This window comes from Halichoerus grypus, chromosome 5 (assembly GCF_964656455.1).
Source record: "Halichoerus grypus chromosome 5, mHalGry1.hap1.1, whole genome shotgun sequence".
Classification (NCBI taxonomy): domain Eukaryota; kingdom Metazoa; phylum Chordata; class Mammalia; order Carnivora; family Phocidae; genus Halichoerus; species Halichoerus grypus.
Genome location: NC_135716.1, coordinates 51,592,756 through 51,611,861, shown reverse-complemented (window position 1 = coordinate 51,611,861; position 19,106 = coordinate 51,592,756). Strand labels below are relative to the sequence as shown.

Genomic DNA, 19,106 nt, shown 5'->3' with positions numbered 1-19,106 from the left:
CAGTAATCAATTAACACAGTATGGACTCAATAAAGAAATAGAATAATTATAATAATAAAAGTAAATAGAAATTCTGAAATTGAAAAGCACAATAGCTGAAGTGAAAAATTAACATGAGGGGCTGAACAGCAGATCTGAAATGACAGAAAAATGAGTCCGTGAGCTTGAACATAGATCAATAGAAATTATTCAGTCTGAAGAACAGAGGAAAAATGATTGAAAAGAAAATGAACAGCACTTCAGAAACACGTAGTACAATGTGAAGTATACAAACATATGGATAATGGGAATCCCAGAAGGAGAAGGGCAAGAGAAAAGGACTGAAAAATTATTTGAAGAAATAATGGCCAACAACTTCCTAAGTCTGATGTAGAGCATTAATCTGCAAAATCCAAGAAGCTCAATGAAGCCAAATTTTGATAAACACCTTGATATATCATAATCAAACTGCTGAAAGTCAAAGAAAAAAATCTTGAAGGTAGCAAGGGCAGAATGGCTCATCATGTCCATGGAAGCAATATAATTAAAGGCTGACTTTTCATCAGAAACAATGGAAGCCAGAAGACAGAGGAATGACACAAAGTAGTGGAAGAAAAAAAACTATCAATAACTATCCTTCATAAATGAACACTCCCAGTAAACAAATACTGAGAATTTGTTGCCATCAGACCTGCCTTACAAAAATACTAATGGAAGGAAGGCCTTGAAGCTGAAAGAATGTGATACCAGATGATAATATCAATCCACAGCAAGGAATGAAGAGGGCTGGAAATAGTAAATATATGGATAAATATAAAAGAGTTTATAACATATTTTTCTCATTTCTTCTCTTAATTTCTTTATAAGAAAAAAGACTGTGTAAAGAAATAATTATTATACTGTATTACTGGGTTTATGACATAGATTTAAAATATGTAATAAATAATAGGGGTGTCTGGCTGGCTCAGTCAGTGGAGCATGTGACTCTTCATCTCAGGACCATGCTGGGCCTAGAGCTTACTTAAAAAAAAATATGTAATTATAGCAACACCAAGGAGGGGGGATGAAAAAGATGTACTGGAGCTAAGTTTATAATTCCCTGGAATTAAGCATTACTCTGAAGTAGACTGTTAAGATGCATACTGTAATACCTAGAGCAACCATTAAAAAATAAAAAAGTAAAAATTTCTATAGAGGAATCAAACTGGCATACAAAAAATATTTATTTCACACAATAGTAGGCAGTAAAGGAGTAAGAGGACCAAAACAGATGAGACAGGTAGAAATAAATTGCAAAATGGCAGATGTAAAGATGTCAGACTGAACAAAAGACCAAGACCCAACTATATGCTATATCCAAGAGACAGACCTTAGATTGAAAGACACAAATTGAAAGCAAAAAAAAAAAAGAAAAAAAGTGTGGGGGGGAAGATATACTATGTAAAGAGTAACCATAAGAAAGCTATAATAAACAAGACCGTGTGGTATTGGCATAAGGATAGGTAACTAGATCAATGGAAGAGAATTAAGAGTCCAGAAACAAACCCATTCCTTCGTTTATTTGATTTTTGATAAAGGTGCCAACACAATAAAGGGTATTGGCACAATTAGGTATCTATAGGAACTTAAGACCCTTACCTCATACCTTATAAATATCTGTTAGGTCAGGATAGATTACAGACTTAATATAAGAGCTGAAACTATAAAACTTCTAGAAAAAAAATGAAGGAGAAAACTTTTGTGACCCTGTGTTAGGTAAAGAGTTTTTTGTTTTTTGTTTTTAAAGTAGGTTCCACGCCCAACATGGAACTTGAACTCATGAGCCCGAGATCAAGAGTTGGATGCTCTACCGACTGAGATAGCCAGGCGCCCCTGGGTAAAGAGTTCTTAATGATACAACACCATAAGCCATAACAAAAGTGATAAAATGAACTTCATTAAAATTAAAGACATTAGTACTTTAAAAGACATCATTAAGAAGATGAAAAGACACATACAGATCAGGAGAAAATATTTGCAAATCAGATATCTTTGATAAAGGACTTTTATTCAAAATAAAGAAGTTTTACAACTCAATAAAACAGCCAAACAAAAAAAAGGGGGGGGGGCAAAAGACTTAAACAGACAATTCATCAAACATATAAATGGCTAAAAGACACATGAAAAAGTGATCAACAAATTTAAAAAAAGTGACCAACATAAAAAATTAGGGAAATGCAAATTAAAACTATAGTACAATACCACTACACACCCATAAGAATGACTACACTCCAAAGACAGATAAATCACACTTATGAGGACATGGATAAACTGGAACTCTCAAATACTAGTGGTGGGAATGTAAAACGGTATAGCTACTTCAAAAACAGTTTGTAAGTTTCTTTAAAAAGTTAAACATAATTTGCCATATAAGCAAATGTTCCATTTCTAGGGATCAGTCCAAGAGAAATGAAGACAAATGTCAACACAAAGCCTCTATGAGATTGTTCACAGCAGCATTATTCAAAATAGCACAAAAGTGGAAACTATTCAAATGTCCAACTGGTGACTAGATAAACAAAATGTGGTATATGCAAACGAAAAACCATGCAGCAACAAAAAATATTGCTATATATTCTATATATTCATAGAAGCTCTATCATGGTTGACCCTCAAAAACATGATGCTAAGTGAAAGAATGTAGATGTAAAGATTATATACTGTATATGTTATGCATACTGCATTTGTAAAATATTATGTATATTGAATACTGAACACACACACACACACACACGACTCTATTTACATAAAATGTACAGAAAAGGCAAATTTGTAGAAACTGAAAGCACATCAGTAGTTGTCTGGAGCTGGGAGTGTTGGACTGATGGCGAAATGGTTTGTAGGAATTTTTTTCAAGGGAATTTCTAAAACTGAATTATGGTGATGGTGGCATAGTTCTATAAATTTACTAAAAATTATTAAATTATACATTTACAATGGAATAGCAAATAGCTAATTTTATGGATGAAATTTTTACTTCAATAAAGCTATTTCCAAAAAGCTATGGCATTCACTCTAATAGAAAGAACAGATTCAGTTTAACTGAAAACATTACAAATCTACCAATTAAATCTGTTCCATTTAAATGCCATTGAACATTAGGGGAAAAAAACTTGCATAAAATCCTACCTAATCTATTATTACCAAATCTGTTTTGTGAATCTAGCCAATTGCTTCGAGAAATAGGCCACTCTAACACATCAATTAGCGTAATTTGAGGAGCATCAAGCTTGAGTTGAATTGATAACAAGACAATAACTTCTACTTTTGAAGGGTACATTTTAATTGATTTTAATTGTAGGTTCTTTACTTTGATATTTAGATGGAAGAAAACTCAGCATACAAACAGCATTTTTAAATGTAGTAAAATAAATTTCTGTATGATTTTTTTCAAATAGTAAAAATAAGGAGGAAAAGAAATGCAAGATTTAATTTTAGAGCTTCATTGATGGCATGACATGTATGAACTTTTATTTTTTTCACTGAACTAGGTTCATGTATTTCAATGAAAGACACCTTTGACTCAAACATTAAAAGCTTTCTGTGTAAAACTATGATGGTGTGAAATTATAATATTTTGCTGTTTGCTATCCCATTCAAGAAACAATGTAGTTATTGTACTGTGTTATTTGTTCCCCTTTCCATGTGATATATAATACAGCACTTACCCTGCTTTCTTCTAGGCTATCAAATGGGCCTGGTGGATCATCCAGACAAAGAAATTCTCTCACTGCAAGGCTTTTCAAAGGGGAAAAAAAAAAAAAAAAAAAAATAAGCTGGGGTACAAATAAGTTTACAAAAGACAGAAAGCGAAAGTTACTTTGAAGATATACAGTGTTTTAAGCAAGTTGGTTTTGGGGATATACCAAAAGCAGCAAGTTGGTTTATGTGTTTTCACACAACCAACCAAATACAAATATAAAATCTATGGAAGATACAAAGATTTTAAACCATTTTCTAAGATCTTATGAACATAGAGACTGTAAATTCATACTGCAGGAGATAAAATGTAAGTCAGAATAATGGTATAGGAAACCAACCTAAATGATGAATAGAAACAGTATTACTTCCAAAATTATTAATTTAAACTAATCTAAAAATGTCATTATCTTGTTATGAAGAAATACCATTTCTAATTTATACTTTATTTGTTTCATTGTCAGGAGATGCTTCTAAAGTAACTGAAAAGTATTTACTCTGAAACAAGTTAAAGATTTTTCTTGCAATCATGTTTATTACAGTAATTTACATAAATATTTTCCCTGAAGAGTTTAAGAGAAAAAAATACTGAACAACTCATTTCTGAATTACCATAAATTTCAAAATAATGAAATACAGTTGACCCTTCAACCACACAGGGGTTAGGGGTGCTGACCCCCTGTGTAGCTGAAAATCTGCATATAACTTTTGACTCTTCAAAAAGTTAACTACTGGGGCACCTGGGTGGCTCAGATGGTTAAGTGTCTGCCTTCGGCTCAGGTCATGATCCCAGGGTCCTGGGATCGAGCTCCGCATCGGGCTCCCTGCTTGGCGGGGAACCTGCTTCTCCCTCTCCCTCAACTGTTCCCCCTGCTTGTGCTCTCTCTCTCTCTCTGTCAAATAAATAAATAAAATCTTTAAAAAAAAAAAAAAGTTAACTACTAATAGCCTACTGTTGACTGGAAGCCTTCTCCGTAACATAAATGGTCAATTAACCCATATATTGTATATTATATACTGCATTTTTACAATAAAGTAAGCTAGAGAAAGGAAAATGTTATTTAGAAAATCATAAGGAAAATACATTTATAGTATTATGCTGTAAAAAATCTGTGTATCAGAGGATCTATGCAGTTCAAACCTGTGTTGTTCAAGGGAGCAACTGTAATATGGTATTGTTGTCTTTGGCAATTATCAGAAATAGGTTAAAACGGTAGAAAACTTAAGTTCCTTGTTACAAAAATACTCACCTTCCTAAAAGCAATTTTGGACTGAGAGGCAACTCTGTGTACATGTTAGAACAAACATGGAGACTTAAAATTTTTAGGTATAAAAGGATAAAAATATGGTATTTTGATATACTGTATAGATGTCAACCTATGCTGAAAAGGGGATGTACATTGGGGTTCATACTGGGTCAGATGGGTTGATGATGACATGACAGGGGATGGTCCTGAAGAGACAAATGGGTGGAATATACATTGAAGCCTTTCAAAAGTAAAAATAATGTGAATTAGTATAGAGAGTGGTGTTAAGAAATTAATCCAGAAGATTGCAAAGACAGAACAAAGAGGAGTAAATCTGTGGACGATAAAATCTTGACAATACAGGTAATAAAGGACACAGATTCAGGGAAACTGAAAAAAAACTTGAGTATTCATAATCATGAAATTATAGAGATGGAAAGGATCTTAAATGTGATCTAGCTGCTTTTTAAAAAATGTGATCCATAGTATGCTTTTTATCCTTTTCATGTGTTCAGCCAAGAGTATACCTAAACAACTCCAGGAATAGGGAACGTTCCACCTCTTAGAATAAACCATCTTATGTTTGAAAAATACTAAAAATTAGAGAATTATTTCTTCTAGTGAGCTGAAATTTTTCTCCCTGCAGCTTCTACTCATGAATCTTAGTTCTGCTTTTGAGCCATTCAGGGCATATCTAAGTCCTTTTTCACATGATAACCCTAAAAGCACGTTGAGAATGTTACAGTTCCTCTAACCTTATATTCCCCCAAAGCAATACTAATACACTAATATTTTCTTTTTTTTTAATCCTGTAACAAAATTTATTGTGTACTTACAGCCTGTATGGTCTCTGCACTCATGGAACCAATGTTTTTCCCCCAGTTTTACTGAGGTGTAACTGACAATTAAAAATTGTATATATTTAAGGTGTGCAACTTGATTTAAGTATACATTGTAAAATGTGAACTACAATCAAGTTAATTAACATATCTATCGCCCCACAAAGTTATCATTTCTAATTTAAAGTACATTTCACACACAGGGCTTTCATATATCCTATTTCATTTAATTTTCACAATAATCATGTGAGGTGAAGACATTATATTTCCATTTTACAAATGATACCAAAGTTCAGAGAGTTAAAATGATTCATACAAGTGCAAGTGGTAGAGCAAGACCTTAAATCTGTCTGAGCAAAAATATGTGCCTTTTCACCTTTAAATTCTTTTCTGTTATATTATGGTTCATTTGGATCCTTTCCCCTTGCTGGTCACTTCCCTCAGAAAACATTCAACTTGTCTGTATCCTTTAACCAAGGCCTCTAGAATACTGCAATTGGTCTAAGAGCACAGAGAAGAACAGGACCACCACACATTCTTTTGGTTTAGCTATTATACTTCTATCTTCCCATTATTAGAAAACCAACTATTAGGCAAAAATTGAATCACAGGAAATAAACTGATCTTGGGACTGAGAGGTCAAAAGTCTAGATGAAACCCTGAGAACAGCCTTTAAGATTGATAAGGAAAGTGCATAGAAGTTTACAGAAGGGTCTTTTTTTCTTTTTAATACTTTCAGTGTATGATAACTCAATGTGAGACATTGTTTTCTTATAGCTTTACACCCAGACTTCCTCATTCTTTAGGAACATTTTTATGTTTGCAAATTACTCTAATTATTGAAATGCTGCTGCTACGAGAGACAAAGTAGTTAAGGGAATATATGTATCTCTTTTTATACCTTTGACTTACAGTAGAAATTTAGCCCAAGATCAACAGTGATGTTGACAATGTACCCAGCTGCATATCTTTTTTGGAGTGGCTTTTCTATTTCATTCTCTTTCCCTAAACATCTTTATGATCTATATTACCTCCCCATGACTTATTTTACAACTGAAAGTCTGTAGCTCTTAATCCCCTTCACCTAATATATAGCATAGGGAATATAGTCAGTAACATTGCAGTAACTTTGTAGTGACAGATGGTAACTAGACTTTCTGTGGGAATCATTTTATAATGTATAAAAATACTGAATCACTATGATGTACACTTGAAACTAATGGGATATTGTATATCAATTAATACTTCAGTAAAAAGAGAAAAATGTTTATGATCTATATAGCTCACTAGAGTGCTACTCAGACAAAATCCAATGGACTCCCTAAGTTTTTTTCCAATACAGCTCAAGGTCATATTCCATGCCCCACCTTCTTTAATCTGTAACATAAGAACGAAATTTAAAACTGGCTATACAACTCTGATTTATAAAATACTTTCTCAGGGTTTCACTACATTTCCTCGGTTTCAACAGGACTCAGGTGGCAGCGGAAGAGAGTCATTATGCTCAAACTATTCCCATAGGAGAGGGACACACAAGAATCTCTGGGAGATGGTAATGTTTGAGAAAACAATTTCTTTCACAGACATTCTGATACCTTTTTCCCCCCTAGAAAAGGAAACCTTTACCCCTGCGTGAGAATCACTGACTAGAGAACCTTATTTAGATTTGATCAATATTTGACTGCTTATGTGTGCCATGGTTCTGCTCACTGATTTCCTACATATTATCAATGTATAACTTATAAACAAATTAACTGAATTCAAATAAAATATAAATAGCAGAGTCTATTATTATTAAATGGTCTATAAATTAAATAGAAGTTAATTTTTTTTCCAGAGAATTGAAGTTTTTATTTTATTTTTTTATTATGTTCAGTTAGCCACTGTATAGTACATCATTAGTTTTTGATGTAGTGTTCAGTGATCCTTAGTTACGTAACACCCAGTGCTCATCACAACCTGTGCCCTCCTTAATACCCATCACCCTGTTACCCCCTAGAAGTCAATTTTTAAGAAGAAAGTCTTTCTTTTTTTCCTCCTTGTTCACTGAAAGGTTCAGTATAGCCCCCAATCTCTCCTCCATATTCAATCGTTAATACTTTTGATTCCATTTGGCTATGATAATAAAGGTAAGAAAAACAGGATAAAAGAGAAACCTATCTAAGAGAAAAATCCAACAATCTGGAATTAAAAGGTAAAGAAAGACTTTGTATCTATTCCCTTTATTACCTAGAGTAGCTTTTTAGTGTGTTTGGGAAAACTATTTTAAAATTGAGATCAGTTGTTGACTTAGCTTGCCTGAAGATAAGGAGACCACAGATGGTATCCCTCAGCATTTTTTTATCTGAGCAAATTTGCCCTATAACGTTATTTCTTCCTCTGATTCTCTAAAAAAGTTTTCTTTCACAGTTTTACTATATTTTCGAACTTCTTAAAAAACTATTTCATGTGGGGAACTTTCATCTTCTATTTACTATTATATTTTACTTTTTTTCTTTCATAGATATGTATCTGTTTACATTTCAATTTTTTTTAAAAAACCAGTAATTTAATAGCTAAATGTACTCTTCATCTTGAAATGTATATTTAAAAAAAAAAACCCTTAAAACTAATGCCTATAATTCATTAAAAGGTCAATCAAGAACTAAGTAAAAAGTGCACTAAAAATACTAGATGCCAATTCTATCAAAATCAGATTAAGCACAAAAAGGCTACTGCATGAAAATATTCCTCAAGGATTTCAGACAGAAATGTTGTATCGGTTAGTATTTCTCTTCAGTATTCTCTAACAGCTAAAAGAAAATAACAAAAAATTGACATTAAACACAACCTGGAGAATAAGGACTCAGGGATCAAGGCTGGTGACAGTGAGGGTCACAGTGGAGATGGACTGGTTGGGTGTGAGGCTGAAGGGTTCACGTTTAGAATCCTGTGGTGGAATATGGAAGCAGTGGGGAACCAGTTTAGATCTTGATTATCTCTTGCCTAATTACTAGCCCACTTTTGTCCCTATGTTCAGTTTTATTCCTTCTAATCCAGAGTACTTAAAAAACAAACGTTTTATGTCAAACCCAGCTTAAAACCCATCTATGCCTCCTCTAGCAAGAGGGCACAAAGCCAAGATCCTTCTGTTGGCATAAAACACCTGCCTACATTTCAGTTTTAACTGTCTTTCCTAACTGACACTTCAAAAATAGTACATCTTCATGTCTATTTCATGCCTCCATACCTTTACTCATGCTTGCTGCTATTATCCTGGCCCATCCTTCCCACCTTTATCTGGCTAACTCATATTTATTCTTTGTGACTCAGCTCATCTATTTTCTCCTCATGGAGTCTTTTCTGACTAGATCCCCTTTCCTACCCATGTTAGGTTCAGTATTCTTTTTTTAAATTTTTTTTCAGAGAGAGAGTGAGAGAGAGAGAATGCACGTGTGCGTGTGCGTGCAAGGGAGCCAGGTGCGTGAGCGGGCAGGTGCATGAATGGGTGTGTGAACTGGTGGGGAGGGGCAGAGGGAGAGGGAGAGAGAGAATCTCAAGCAGGGTCCATGCCCAGCTCAAAGCCCCATATGGGGCTCGATCTCATGACTCTGAGATCATGACCTGAGCCGGAATCAGTCTCTTAAGTGACTGAGTTATGCAGGAGCCCCTAGGTTCAATATTCTTATATGTATTACCATAGCACCTTGAAGAGATCCCTTTCACAGCACTTATTACACTGTATTATTAGTATTGTCTGTTTATCAAACCAAGTATTGTCTGTTTATCAGTATCAAGTATTGTCTGCTTCACCAAAAGGTGGATGATGTTTCTGGACTGTAGAGACCATATTCAAACCAATTAGCACAGCATAGAGTAAGTATTCCACAAATAATGACTTTATTTGTAAGAGTTATACAATTAGAAAAAAATTTAATGCAACTGTTAAGAGCATCAGAACAAATTTCTATCCACTGTTACAGATAAACACTCTACTACAATTCTCAAATTTGAGATGGATTTTAGGTTTTAACAGATACTCCTACTTTCACAAGAAGGTAAACTCTGAATAGCAACAAGACCAAAAGTCTTAAGAGTTAAAAGGTCAAAATCTGGTTGTTTCTGATGGTGTGACCTTAAGATTCATGAGGAAGTACAATAAAAAGAATAGGATATGAGAAATTTAGAGTTGAAAGGGAACTTTTAGAAGCTACTTAGCTCAATTACCTCATTTTCCAATTGAAGACATTGATTAAAATCAGGTAAGCAATTGACTAAAATTATTTCACTACTCAGCCCAAAAAAACGAATTTTGCATAAGGTCTCTGACACCCAATTTAATTAGATAAGAGTTTAGAGGTATCTGAATACAAAATATCTGGCTTCATTGCATTTTAAAAAACTGTCCATAATTGAATGTCTACCAAACTAACATTAGTGGTGAAAATCACTTGACCAATCTTAGCAATAATGTGTTGGTTCTCATGAGTTGGCATATGAGCTATTGCATATATAACTGAATTTTTCTTTCATTATAAAAATACTAAGACTAACCTAACTTCTCTTGATAATATCTTTATATATAAAAACAATTTACATACATTAAAAAAATTTCCTGTGAGAACATAGTTCAGGTTGAAAATGCTTAAAAATAGTTTAAGTATTCCTGTTCAAGAATTATAGAATTACTGAATTTTACCATTAGAAGAGACCTAAGAAGTCATCTAATCCAATATATCCCATTTAATAATCCCCCCTTCAATACCACTAATGGTTATTTAGCCTTTTTAAATACTTAAGGTAAAGAGAAACTTTCTCCAAAAAAAAAAAAAAAAAAAAAAGCAGAATATTTTTATATTCGATAGCCTGAAATGATATGTAATTCTTTCTTATCTGAACTGATAGGGTCTTCCTCTAATTTCTCACTATTATTCCTAGTTTTACATGTTAGTCTTGCTATTAAAAATGAGGTCCTTGGATCAGCATCACCTAGAAACCTGTTAGAAATGCAGAATCTTCGCTCCAGACCTGCTGATTCAGGGCTTCACTTTAACAAGATACACTACAGTTGCAGATACACTGTTTTAAAGCTAAGTATCGTCTGATTAATCTTTCTCCCCATCACAATCTTTCAAATATGTGAAGATGGCTATTTTATCCCCCAAGTACTTTTGCTTTTTAAAGGGTAAATATTATCATTTTTTTTCAATTGCTCCTTCATGTAAATTCTTCTACACTATTTTTTTTTTTTTTTTACTATGAACTGCTGTTAATGCAAATCCATCCTGACCTTTTTTTTTTTTCTTAACACATATAGAATTTAAAACATGAATGTTTGGCACTGAAGTCCTTATAGATGGATGGTAATATGAAAAAAATTATATAATTTAACCCCTCTATTTTAAATAATTAAAAAGAAAAAAACTTGGTAAATCAGGATATTTGTATAGTGCTTCTGAAAATAGAGAATAGTAAAATATTTGCTGTGCTGATTAAATGATGCAACAATTTCAAAGTAGCATAAGATAGTATAAACCAGTAAATAACTGTACTTATAATATATAAAATATGTCATTTATAATATATAATTTGTAAATAACTATATATAGCAAATAACTATAACCCAATTGTGCAGTGTAAGACTTTTCCCCTCCATCCATCTTTAGATATCCTTCACCGTGACAGTCACATGCTGCTGGCACAGGACCTGTGTCTTCTTGCTTCTGCATTTTGATAGCATACTCCCTCTCATTTGTAAGGTCCTTATTCACCTTCTCCTTGTCGGTCCAAATATCATTAATTCTTTAAAATCCAGCTCAAATGTCACCCTCTAGGAAGCCTCCTCTAATTCTCCCAGTCAATAGTTCTCTCTCTCTTCCCCCTCTGAAAGAGATCTAACTCTACTCATGATAGTTTTTTTGCGGTGACTATGCCTCCTATTCAATTTTCTTGATTAAAGGATCAGTATCTAATGCACCTTTGTGTACTACACTACCTTATATAGAGTGAGACCTAAATAAATATTTATGGAACAGACAAAATTAATAATAAATCCTTTGATTTATTGAAATCTTAAAAATATTAAGTTTTTAATGTTTTCTTACTTTGTATTTTCTAAATGCATCTGAAAATAATATTATCTTAAAACTTTCAGACCAACAATCCTTAGTATCCTTTCAGTTCTTATTTCTTCTACTTCTGCTTTGTTACAGTTAGAGAGGTTATAATATTAAGAGCTGCCAGTTATGTAATGGCAAGCTCTTAGCCAACATGAATGTTAAGAAGTAACTGTGTTGTGAAGCATTAAGGATATAAAAAAAGGAAAGTGAAAGGACTACAATTATAAATCTATAAAGAATTAATATCAAATAATTACTTGGCCATGTAAAGATAGTAATTTTTCTATGCTGCCATTACAACTCTAAAAGGATGCTAATAGGTATACCAACAGGTAATTTACAACTAATTGATGTTTTAAGTAGTGATTCTTTTTTTTTCTTAAGATTTATTTATTTATTTGAGAGAGAGACAGAGAGCACGCGCGCGAGTGTGAGCGTGAGCGTGGCTAGGAGGGGCAGAGGGAGAGGGTGAGAGAGAGTCTCAAGCATACTCTATGCTGAGCATGGAGCCCACAGAGGGGGGCGTGATCTCACAACCCTGAGCTAAAACCAAGAGTTGGACGCTTAACCAAATGAGCTACCCAGGCACCCCTAAATACTGATTCTTAAATGTTGTTTTAGGTTTTCATACAGATGTGTTGAGATTTTCTCTTTTCTCCTTTTCTCCCTTAGGGGAAATTCATAAATGCCTTTTGGCAATCCTACACTTCCTAGATATCTTCTAGTTATTTGTTTATGGCTCATATTTATCTTCCTACCCATAATTTTAATTTAGCCTTCAATGTTCTCAAATCCTACTTCCTACTTCAGTATTGCTTGATCATTGAACAAAGGACCAATCTTCCCCTTCTCTGAGTTCCTGCTACTTTTATAACCTGTATCATACAAGTAGCCTTTCATAAACTCCCTTATTTTGTTCATACAGAAGCCGAATTTCTTCAAATGAATTTTAAGACCAATGAGTACACCCTCAGTTTCTTTCATATCCTTCTTGGGTCGACACAGAGCAAATGCTTAAGATACAGATAAATAACTCTTCTTCCCCTCCCTTTACTCAAGCTTTAAACAGAAGCTTATTAAGAAGCTTTTTAAACTGTGAAATAAATAATGGTATCCATAACCCACAAAAAAGATAATGGTTACTCTAGAATAAACAAGGCATAAATACTTCATCTTGAGTTCAATTTATCTGACAGTAATCCCTAAATGTTTGATGATGCAACATGACAAAGGCAAGTAAGTAGGCAAATGTGAGGCGCACTACATTCTTTCATGTAAGACTTCTTAGAACTTTCAATACTCTAGGAATGTCAAATGAAACCTTTTCCAATTTATTTGGCCAAGAAAATTTGTTTCTCTGAAACACCTATTTATGAGTTGAGCAAGACCACTACCACTGTTCTTAAAGTATACAGTCTTAGGGGTGCCTGGGTGACTCAGCTAGCTGAGTGTCCCATTCCTGGTTTTGGCTCAGGTCATGATCTCATGGGTGGTGAGATCAAGCCCCACGTCCGGCTCCGCACTCAGCAAGGGAGTATGTTTGAAGATTCTCTCCCTCTGCTCCTTCCAGCCTCAAATAAATAAATAAATCTTTAAAAAAAAGTGTACAGTTTTAGTAACAGGATCTCAAATGTACCTTATATGCCTACCTTAGAGACAGAGATCTACTACCCATAATTTTTAAAAAAATGAGACAAAACTAAGATATGCTTTCACTATTTAAAAAATCAAGATATCACAAAATCAGTTTATTAATGTGGTTTATATTATTTAATATTTCAATATATAAAAATAGAGTATAGTCATTTATAGAATAAATTTGATTTTAAGTCACCACAATATTTTTTTTTTTTAAAGATTTTATTTATTTATTTGAGAGAGAGGATGAGAGGAGAGAGAGAGCACATGAGAGGGGGGAGGGTCAGAGGGAGAAGCAGACTCCCTGCTGAGCAGGGAGCCTGATGTGGGACTCGATCCCGGGACTCCAGGATCATGACCTGAGCTGAAGGCAGTTGCTCAACCAACTGAGCCACCCAGGCGCCCCTCACCACAATATTTTTAATACTAAGACATAAAGGTTTACTGAATAAAAGAGAAGATAAAGGGGCTGGAGTTGAGAGAAGGGGTCTAACTTGTAGTTCCTTTCATAGAGGAAAATGAGGGGGACTGGCAGAGATCTCAAGCAGTAGCCATCAAGCTTGGGCAGCACACATTAGGAAACAAGATGTATATGCATGGCATTTGTGTTTACTGAATAAAAGAGAAGATAAAGGGGATAAGATATGTATGTTGACTTTTTAGCTGTAAAAGTCTTCTTTTGGTATGGTCTAAGATATATGTTCTTCAAAAGGCTCTTGCTATGATTTTAGAGTTTGTTGGTTTTTATTCCTGCTTTGTGTGTCTGAATTAACACTAGCCCTTTTTTTCTTTTGAGATGTAAAAATTTTGAAAAGTAGGGAGCACCCACGTTCCCCCGCCTAGAACACACAATCACTAATATTTTGTCATATTTCCTTCAAACTTGTTTCTTATAAATAATACAATAGCAAATATCCAGCCATTTGTTTAACAGGTACTCTTACTGAGCACAGACTTTGTATTAGCACTGTGTTAAGTGCTGCACATTGAATCGTGAGCAAAACAGCCAAATGACCTACAATTACATATGCACTTTACAACCCGGTAGGAGAAACACAATCAAATAATCAGAGAAATACTTACAAACTGAAATGCTGAGATTAAAGTACCAACCAGCCTTTCTCAGCTGGGATTCCATGAGAGAATCAGATGCTAAGGACAATGACTTGAGGGACTATTTTCTCAATGCCCTTAAGACTGGCACATAGCTAGTACCATCCTGGAAGTACAGGTGAGAAGTTAATTCATACATACAATGGGTGTCTCACTTAAGGCACTAGGATTTGTCTCTCAGAACCAGCTGAGGACTGGTACAGATTCTATAAGAAAGAACTAAACTTTGGTGGTGGTGGTGGTAAGTGAGGGGATGGTTAGAAAAGCCCAAGGAAGTGAAGTCTTTAACTGAAATATGAAGGATATATAGATATTATCTAGGCCAGGGCTGGGTGGGGTAGTAGTGTGAAACATTGTCTTTCCAGGGAACAAACATTGTCTTTCCTTTGAAGGCCCTAAGGGACAAAGGAACAAGGTGATTTTGGAGAATTAAAAGACCAATACAGCTAAGTACAGAGAACAAGGTCAGGGAGGAATAATAAAACATGAAGTTGGAAAGACAGGCAGGTAGGCAGGGACCAGAAAAAATGACTTCAACTGCATTAAAAAAGATCACTGTGGCTCCAATGAGCTACAGAAATAAGAGCAGATGAGGAAGACCAGAGGAAACCTTCTGCAGTGATTCAGGTAAGAGATAATGGCTTAGACTAGGGTGGTGATGGCAGGAGTGGAGAAAAGTAGATTTGAGTGGAATTTAAAATATAAAGGAAGGGATAAGGGTAGAGAGGGTTGTGTCAAGGATGACTCCCAGGTTCTGGGTAAATGCTGCTGCTGAACATTGGGAAAAGTCTGGAGAGTAAGCTTTTACCTGGGTTTGATGTCACTTTGAGATATCTGAAGGAGATGTCAAGGAGGCAAATGCAGATATGAATCTGGAGTTGAGAGAAGGGGTCTAACTTGTAGTTCCTTTCATAGAGGAAAATGAGGGGGACTGGCAGAGATCTCAAGCAGTAGCCATCAAGCTTGGGCAGCACACATTAGGAAACAAGATGTATATGCATGGCATTTGTGTTATGTATTATATTACATTAATGTAATTAATGTATATTTAATGATATACATTAAAATAAAAAGATTGAGAAAAAAGGGGAGAAAAAGTGAGACAGGATGGTTGCCTTGTTTTCCAACCTTATGTGAAAAACTGCTGAAGACAGTTATAGATATAGATAGTTAAACAATATGCTATTGCTGCCTTGTAAATGCTGCCTTGTAACTCTCAAAAGAGTTCAAATTTATCTGATAATGTAAATTCCAAAAACAGATACTTAGCTGATATTAAATCATAAAACAATTTTCTTATAAATATTTTCAGAAGCAAAAAACTGTATAGATCCTTTCTCTCCCTCTTTAATGGTTTTTATTTTCACACTTTACCCTCTATATACATTAACCCAACTTCACAATCTTCATATTTTTGCATTACTTTGGAGAAATGTAAGAATATTACCTTCACAATTATATAATGTTATATTAACCAAAAATCTAATATGTGGGCCACTTTGTTTAAATGATTGCTAAAATACTAAATACTAAAATCAAGTTTACTGTTGGGTGGTTTGAGTATATGGTACACCGAATTTTTAACTTAAAAATTTTTTTAAAGACTTTATTTATTTATATGAGAGAGAGAGAGCACACACACAAGCAGGGGGTGGGGAGGGGCAGAGGGAGAGGGACAAGCAGACTCCCCACTGAGCAGGGAGCCAACATGGGGCTTGATCCCAAGATTGGGAGATCATGACCTGAGCTGAAGGCAGACAGACACTTAACCAACTGGGCCATCCAGGCGCCCCTAATTTTTTTTTTATATTGAAAAATTTTTAACTTTGCTGACTTTTTAAAAGGGTTAATACAAATCAAATGCCAAATAAAATTCTTACTGATAAAAAGCAAGAAAATTCCAAGTAGTACCATATTAGAGAGGACAAGTAATTATATTCCTACTTTGTATTTTTGTGCTTGAATAACTATGGTCCTATATTTGTTCTTTAGTTTAAACAAGTTGTTTCAGTTTGTTACATACCAGTTAGCAATGTCTTTGTGAGCCACTAAATTTTGAAGAAATGCTTGTAATCCTAGTTGCCTATCTTCTAAAAAGTCAGCATTGTAATTATCTTTGAACCAGCGTTTTGGTGGAAGTGCTAATCGAAAGCCTGGAAACATCTCTTTTAACTGAAAAAGAAGAAAAAAGAAAATACAATGTTCAACTCAACATATCAATTCTATAAAATCTATCCTGTTAACTACATGAACTTGTTCATGAAATAAACTTAAAATAAAATATGAAAATAAAATGAAATTCAGCTAAACTTTTTTTTTTTAAAGATTTTATTTATTTATTTGACAGAGACAGACACAGCAAGAGAGGGAACACAAGCAGGGGGAGTGGGGGAGGGAGAAGCAGGCTTCCCACGGAGCAGGGAGCCCGATGCGGGGCTCAATCCCAGGTCCCTGGGATCATGACCTGAGCCAAAGGCAGACGCTTAACGACTGAGCCACTCAGGCGCCCCTCAGCTAAACTTTTTATATCTCAATAGTTTACTTACTGATTTCTACCAGTTGTATATACACAGGCGTTACAGCTGCTCCATATCCTTGCCAACACTTGGCATTGTCCATCCTTGTAATGTTAGCCATTCTGGTGGGTATGTAGTAGTATTTCACTGTGGCTTTAATATGCATTTCTCTGTTGACAAATGATGTTAACTATTTTCTTATGGGCTTTTTTAGATTTGCATATTTTTGGTGAATTATCTATTCAACTCTTCTAACCCCTCCATTTAAAAAAATTGGGTTATTTATCTTTTTATTATTAAGTTGCAAGAGTTCTTTATATATTCTGGATACAGGTCCTCTGTCAGATGTAATAAGTATGACAAATATTTTCCCCCAGACTGTGGTCTTTTACACATATTTTTTTGATTCTTGCAAGTAAAAGCTGGTGATGGATAGAGCTCTTTCTGGTACCTAGAACACTGACATAGATACTTATTAATTTTAAGTGCCCAACTTGGAATATGTAGGAGATATTTACTAACTTAAATTCCTACTAACATCCTTCTTTAAAAGCTTAAGAGTTATCTAAATCTCAACTTGCCTAAGATAAGAACTATTATAGCAATATAAAGATGAATCCAGAGAGGTAAAGAGAAGTAAACATTAAATAATAATTGAGCCCTCAAAAGAAAAGTAGCAAGTCATAAAGGATTAAATAGCTCTAAATTGAAACTGTTAGAAATTAGTCTTCATGAACAAAAATTATAACAATTTCATAAGCAAGTTAAGAATTCCACTTAAGTATCTGGTAACTTCATGAATTACTTTGATCTTCTTAATTATTATTAATTATTATTTAATTATAAGTACAGAATTATAGGTTTTTAATTCATCAGTGTAATAATAACTCAGGAACCTTAAATAAAATTCATATTTAATGATGGAAATATATTACAAATAATACTTTATTTTGGCATATTACAAAAAGTCATTTTGATAATACCTAAATAAAGAATAAAATAGTTTAGCATTTTATATTTTACCTTTCATTCAAATTGAGGTTTTTAGAATGGCAGAAACTTTTTGGCAGCCAGGCAACTGCAAAATCACATAAATGGGTTTCCTACCACCAAAAATGATAAGGATATACTAACTTTAGAAGTTTTGAGAGTGAAGGTGGCAGATGGGAGAAAACAGGACCAGTAAAGTTTCCTCTACTAAACACCTGTCAAAATTAGGGAGTGATTTCTGATCCAAAGACAAAATCCAAGGTTACTTAGCCTCTTAGAAACATCATAAACCACTTGCTTCCTTTGGAGAAATGCTCCTGGTTTCTAAAATACTACCACCCTCACCTGCCTCAATTGATTTCCCTCTAGCTCTGTGGACATCTCAGCTCTTTCTTTATTACATTTGTACTGCAATTTACTCAATTCCCTATCAATTCCCCAAATTTAGGTTGGTTCTAATTTTTAACTATTAAAAACAAATTAAAACACAAAGAAAATAACAATGAATAAAACACAGTGAAAAGTATCCTTAGAGCTAAATATTGTCCATATCCATGATTTCTTATATTGGATAAATCCCAGAAATGTGATTATTGTATCAAAATTATGTACAACTTTAGGAAGTTGTGTCCCCTAGGAAGATTCATATTTCCAACAATGGATAATACCACTTAAATGTCTGTTAACTTGATGGGTGAAAAATAGTTTCTTAATTTTCCTTTGAGTCCTTGTGATATCAAATGTTTTCCAAATTTATTGGTCACTTATATTTCTTCTGTGGTTTGCCTTGTTCACATCATTTGTAGTATTTTCTACTTTTGGGTTTACTCTAATTTACTTTCAAGAGTTTTTAATACATTGAGGCTTTTATTATTTTCTTTGTTTCATATGTGCAGTAAGCAGAATTCCAGATGGCCCCATGATCTTTTTTTTTTTTTTAAAGATTTT

The 19,106-nt window shown here is 34.0% G+C and overlaps 1 protein-coding gene across 7 annotated transcripts in view; it reads right to left on the bottom strand.

Annotated features, from left to right (window-relative positions):
- The window catches only part of SNX16 (sorting nexin 16), a 41,124-nt gene that overhangs the window by 9,528 nt on the left and 12,490 nt on the right, over window positions 1-19,106 (bottom strand). For all 7 annotated transcript variants that reach the window (XM_078072276.1, XM_036100803.2, XM_078072275.1 and 4 more), the window contains 2 exons: window positions 16,676-16,824; window positions 3,687-3,756 (listed from right to left, as the gene is read on the bottom strand). In XM_078072276.1, coding sequence (XP_077928402.1) covers window positions 3,687-3,756; window positions 16,676-16,824 — 219 coding nt within the window. The remainder of the gene's footprint in view (window positions 1-3,686; window positions 3,757-16,675; window positions 16,825-19,106) is intronic.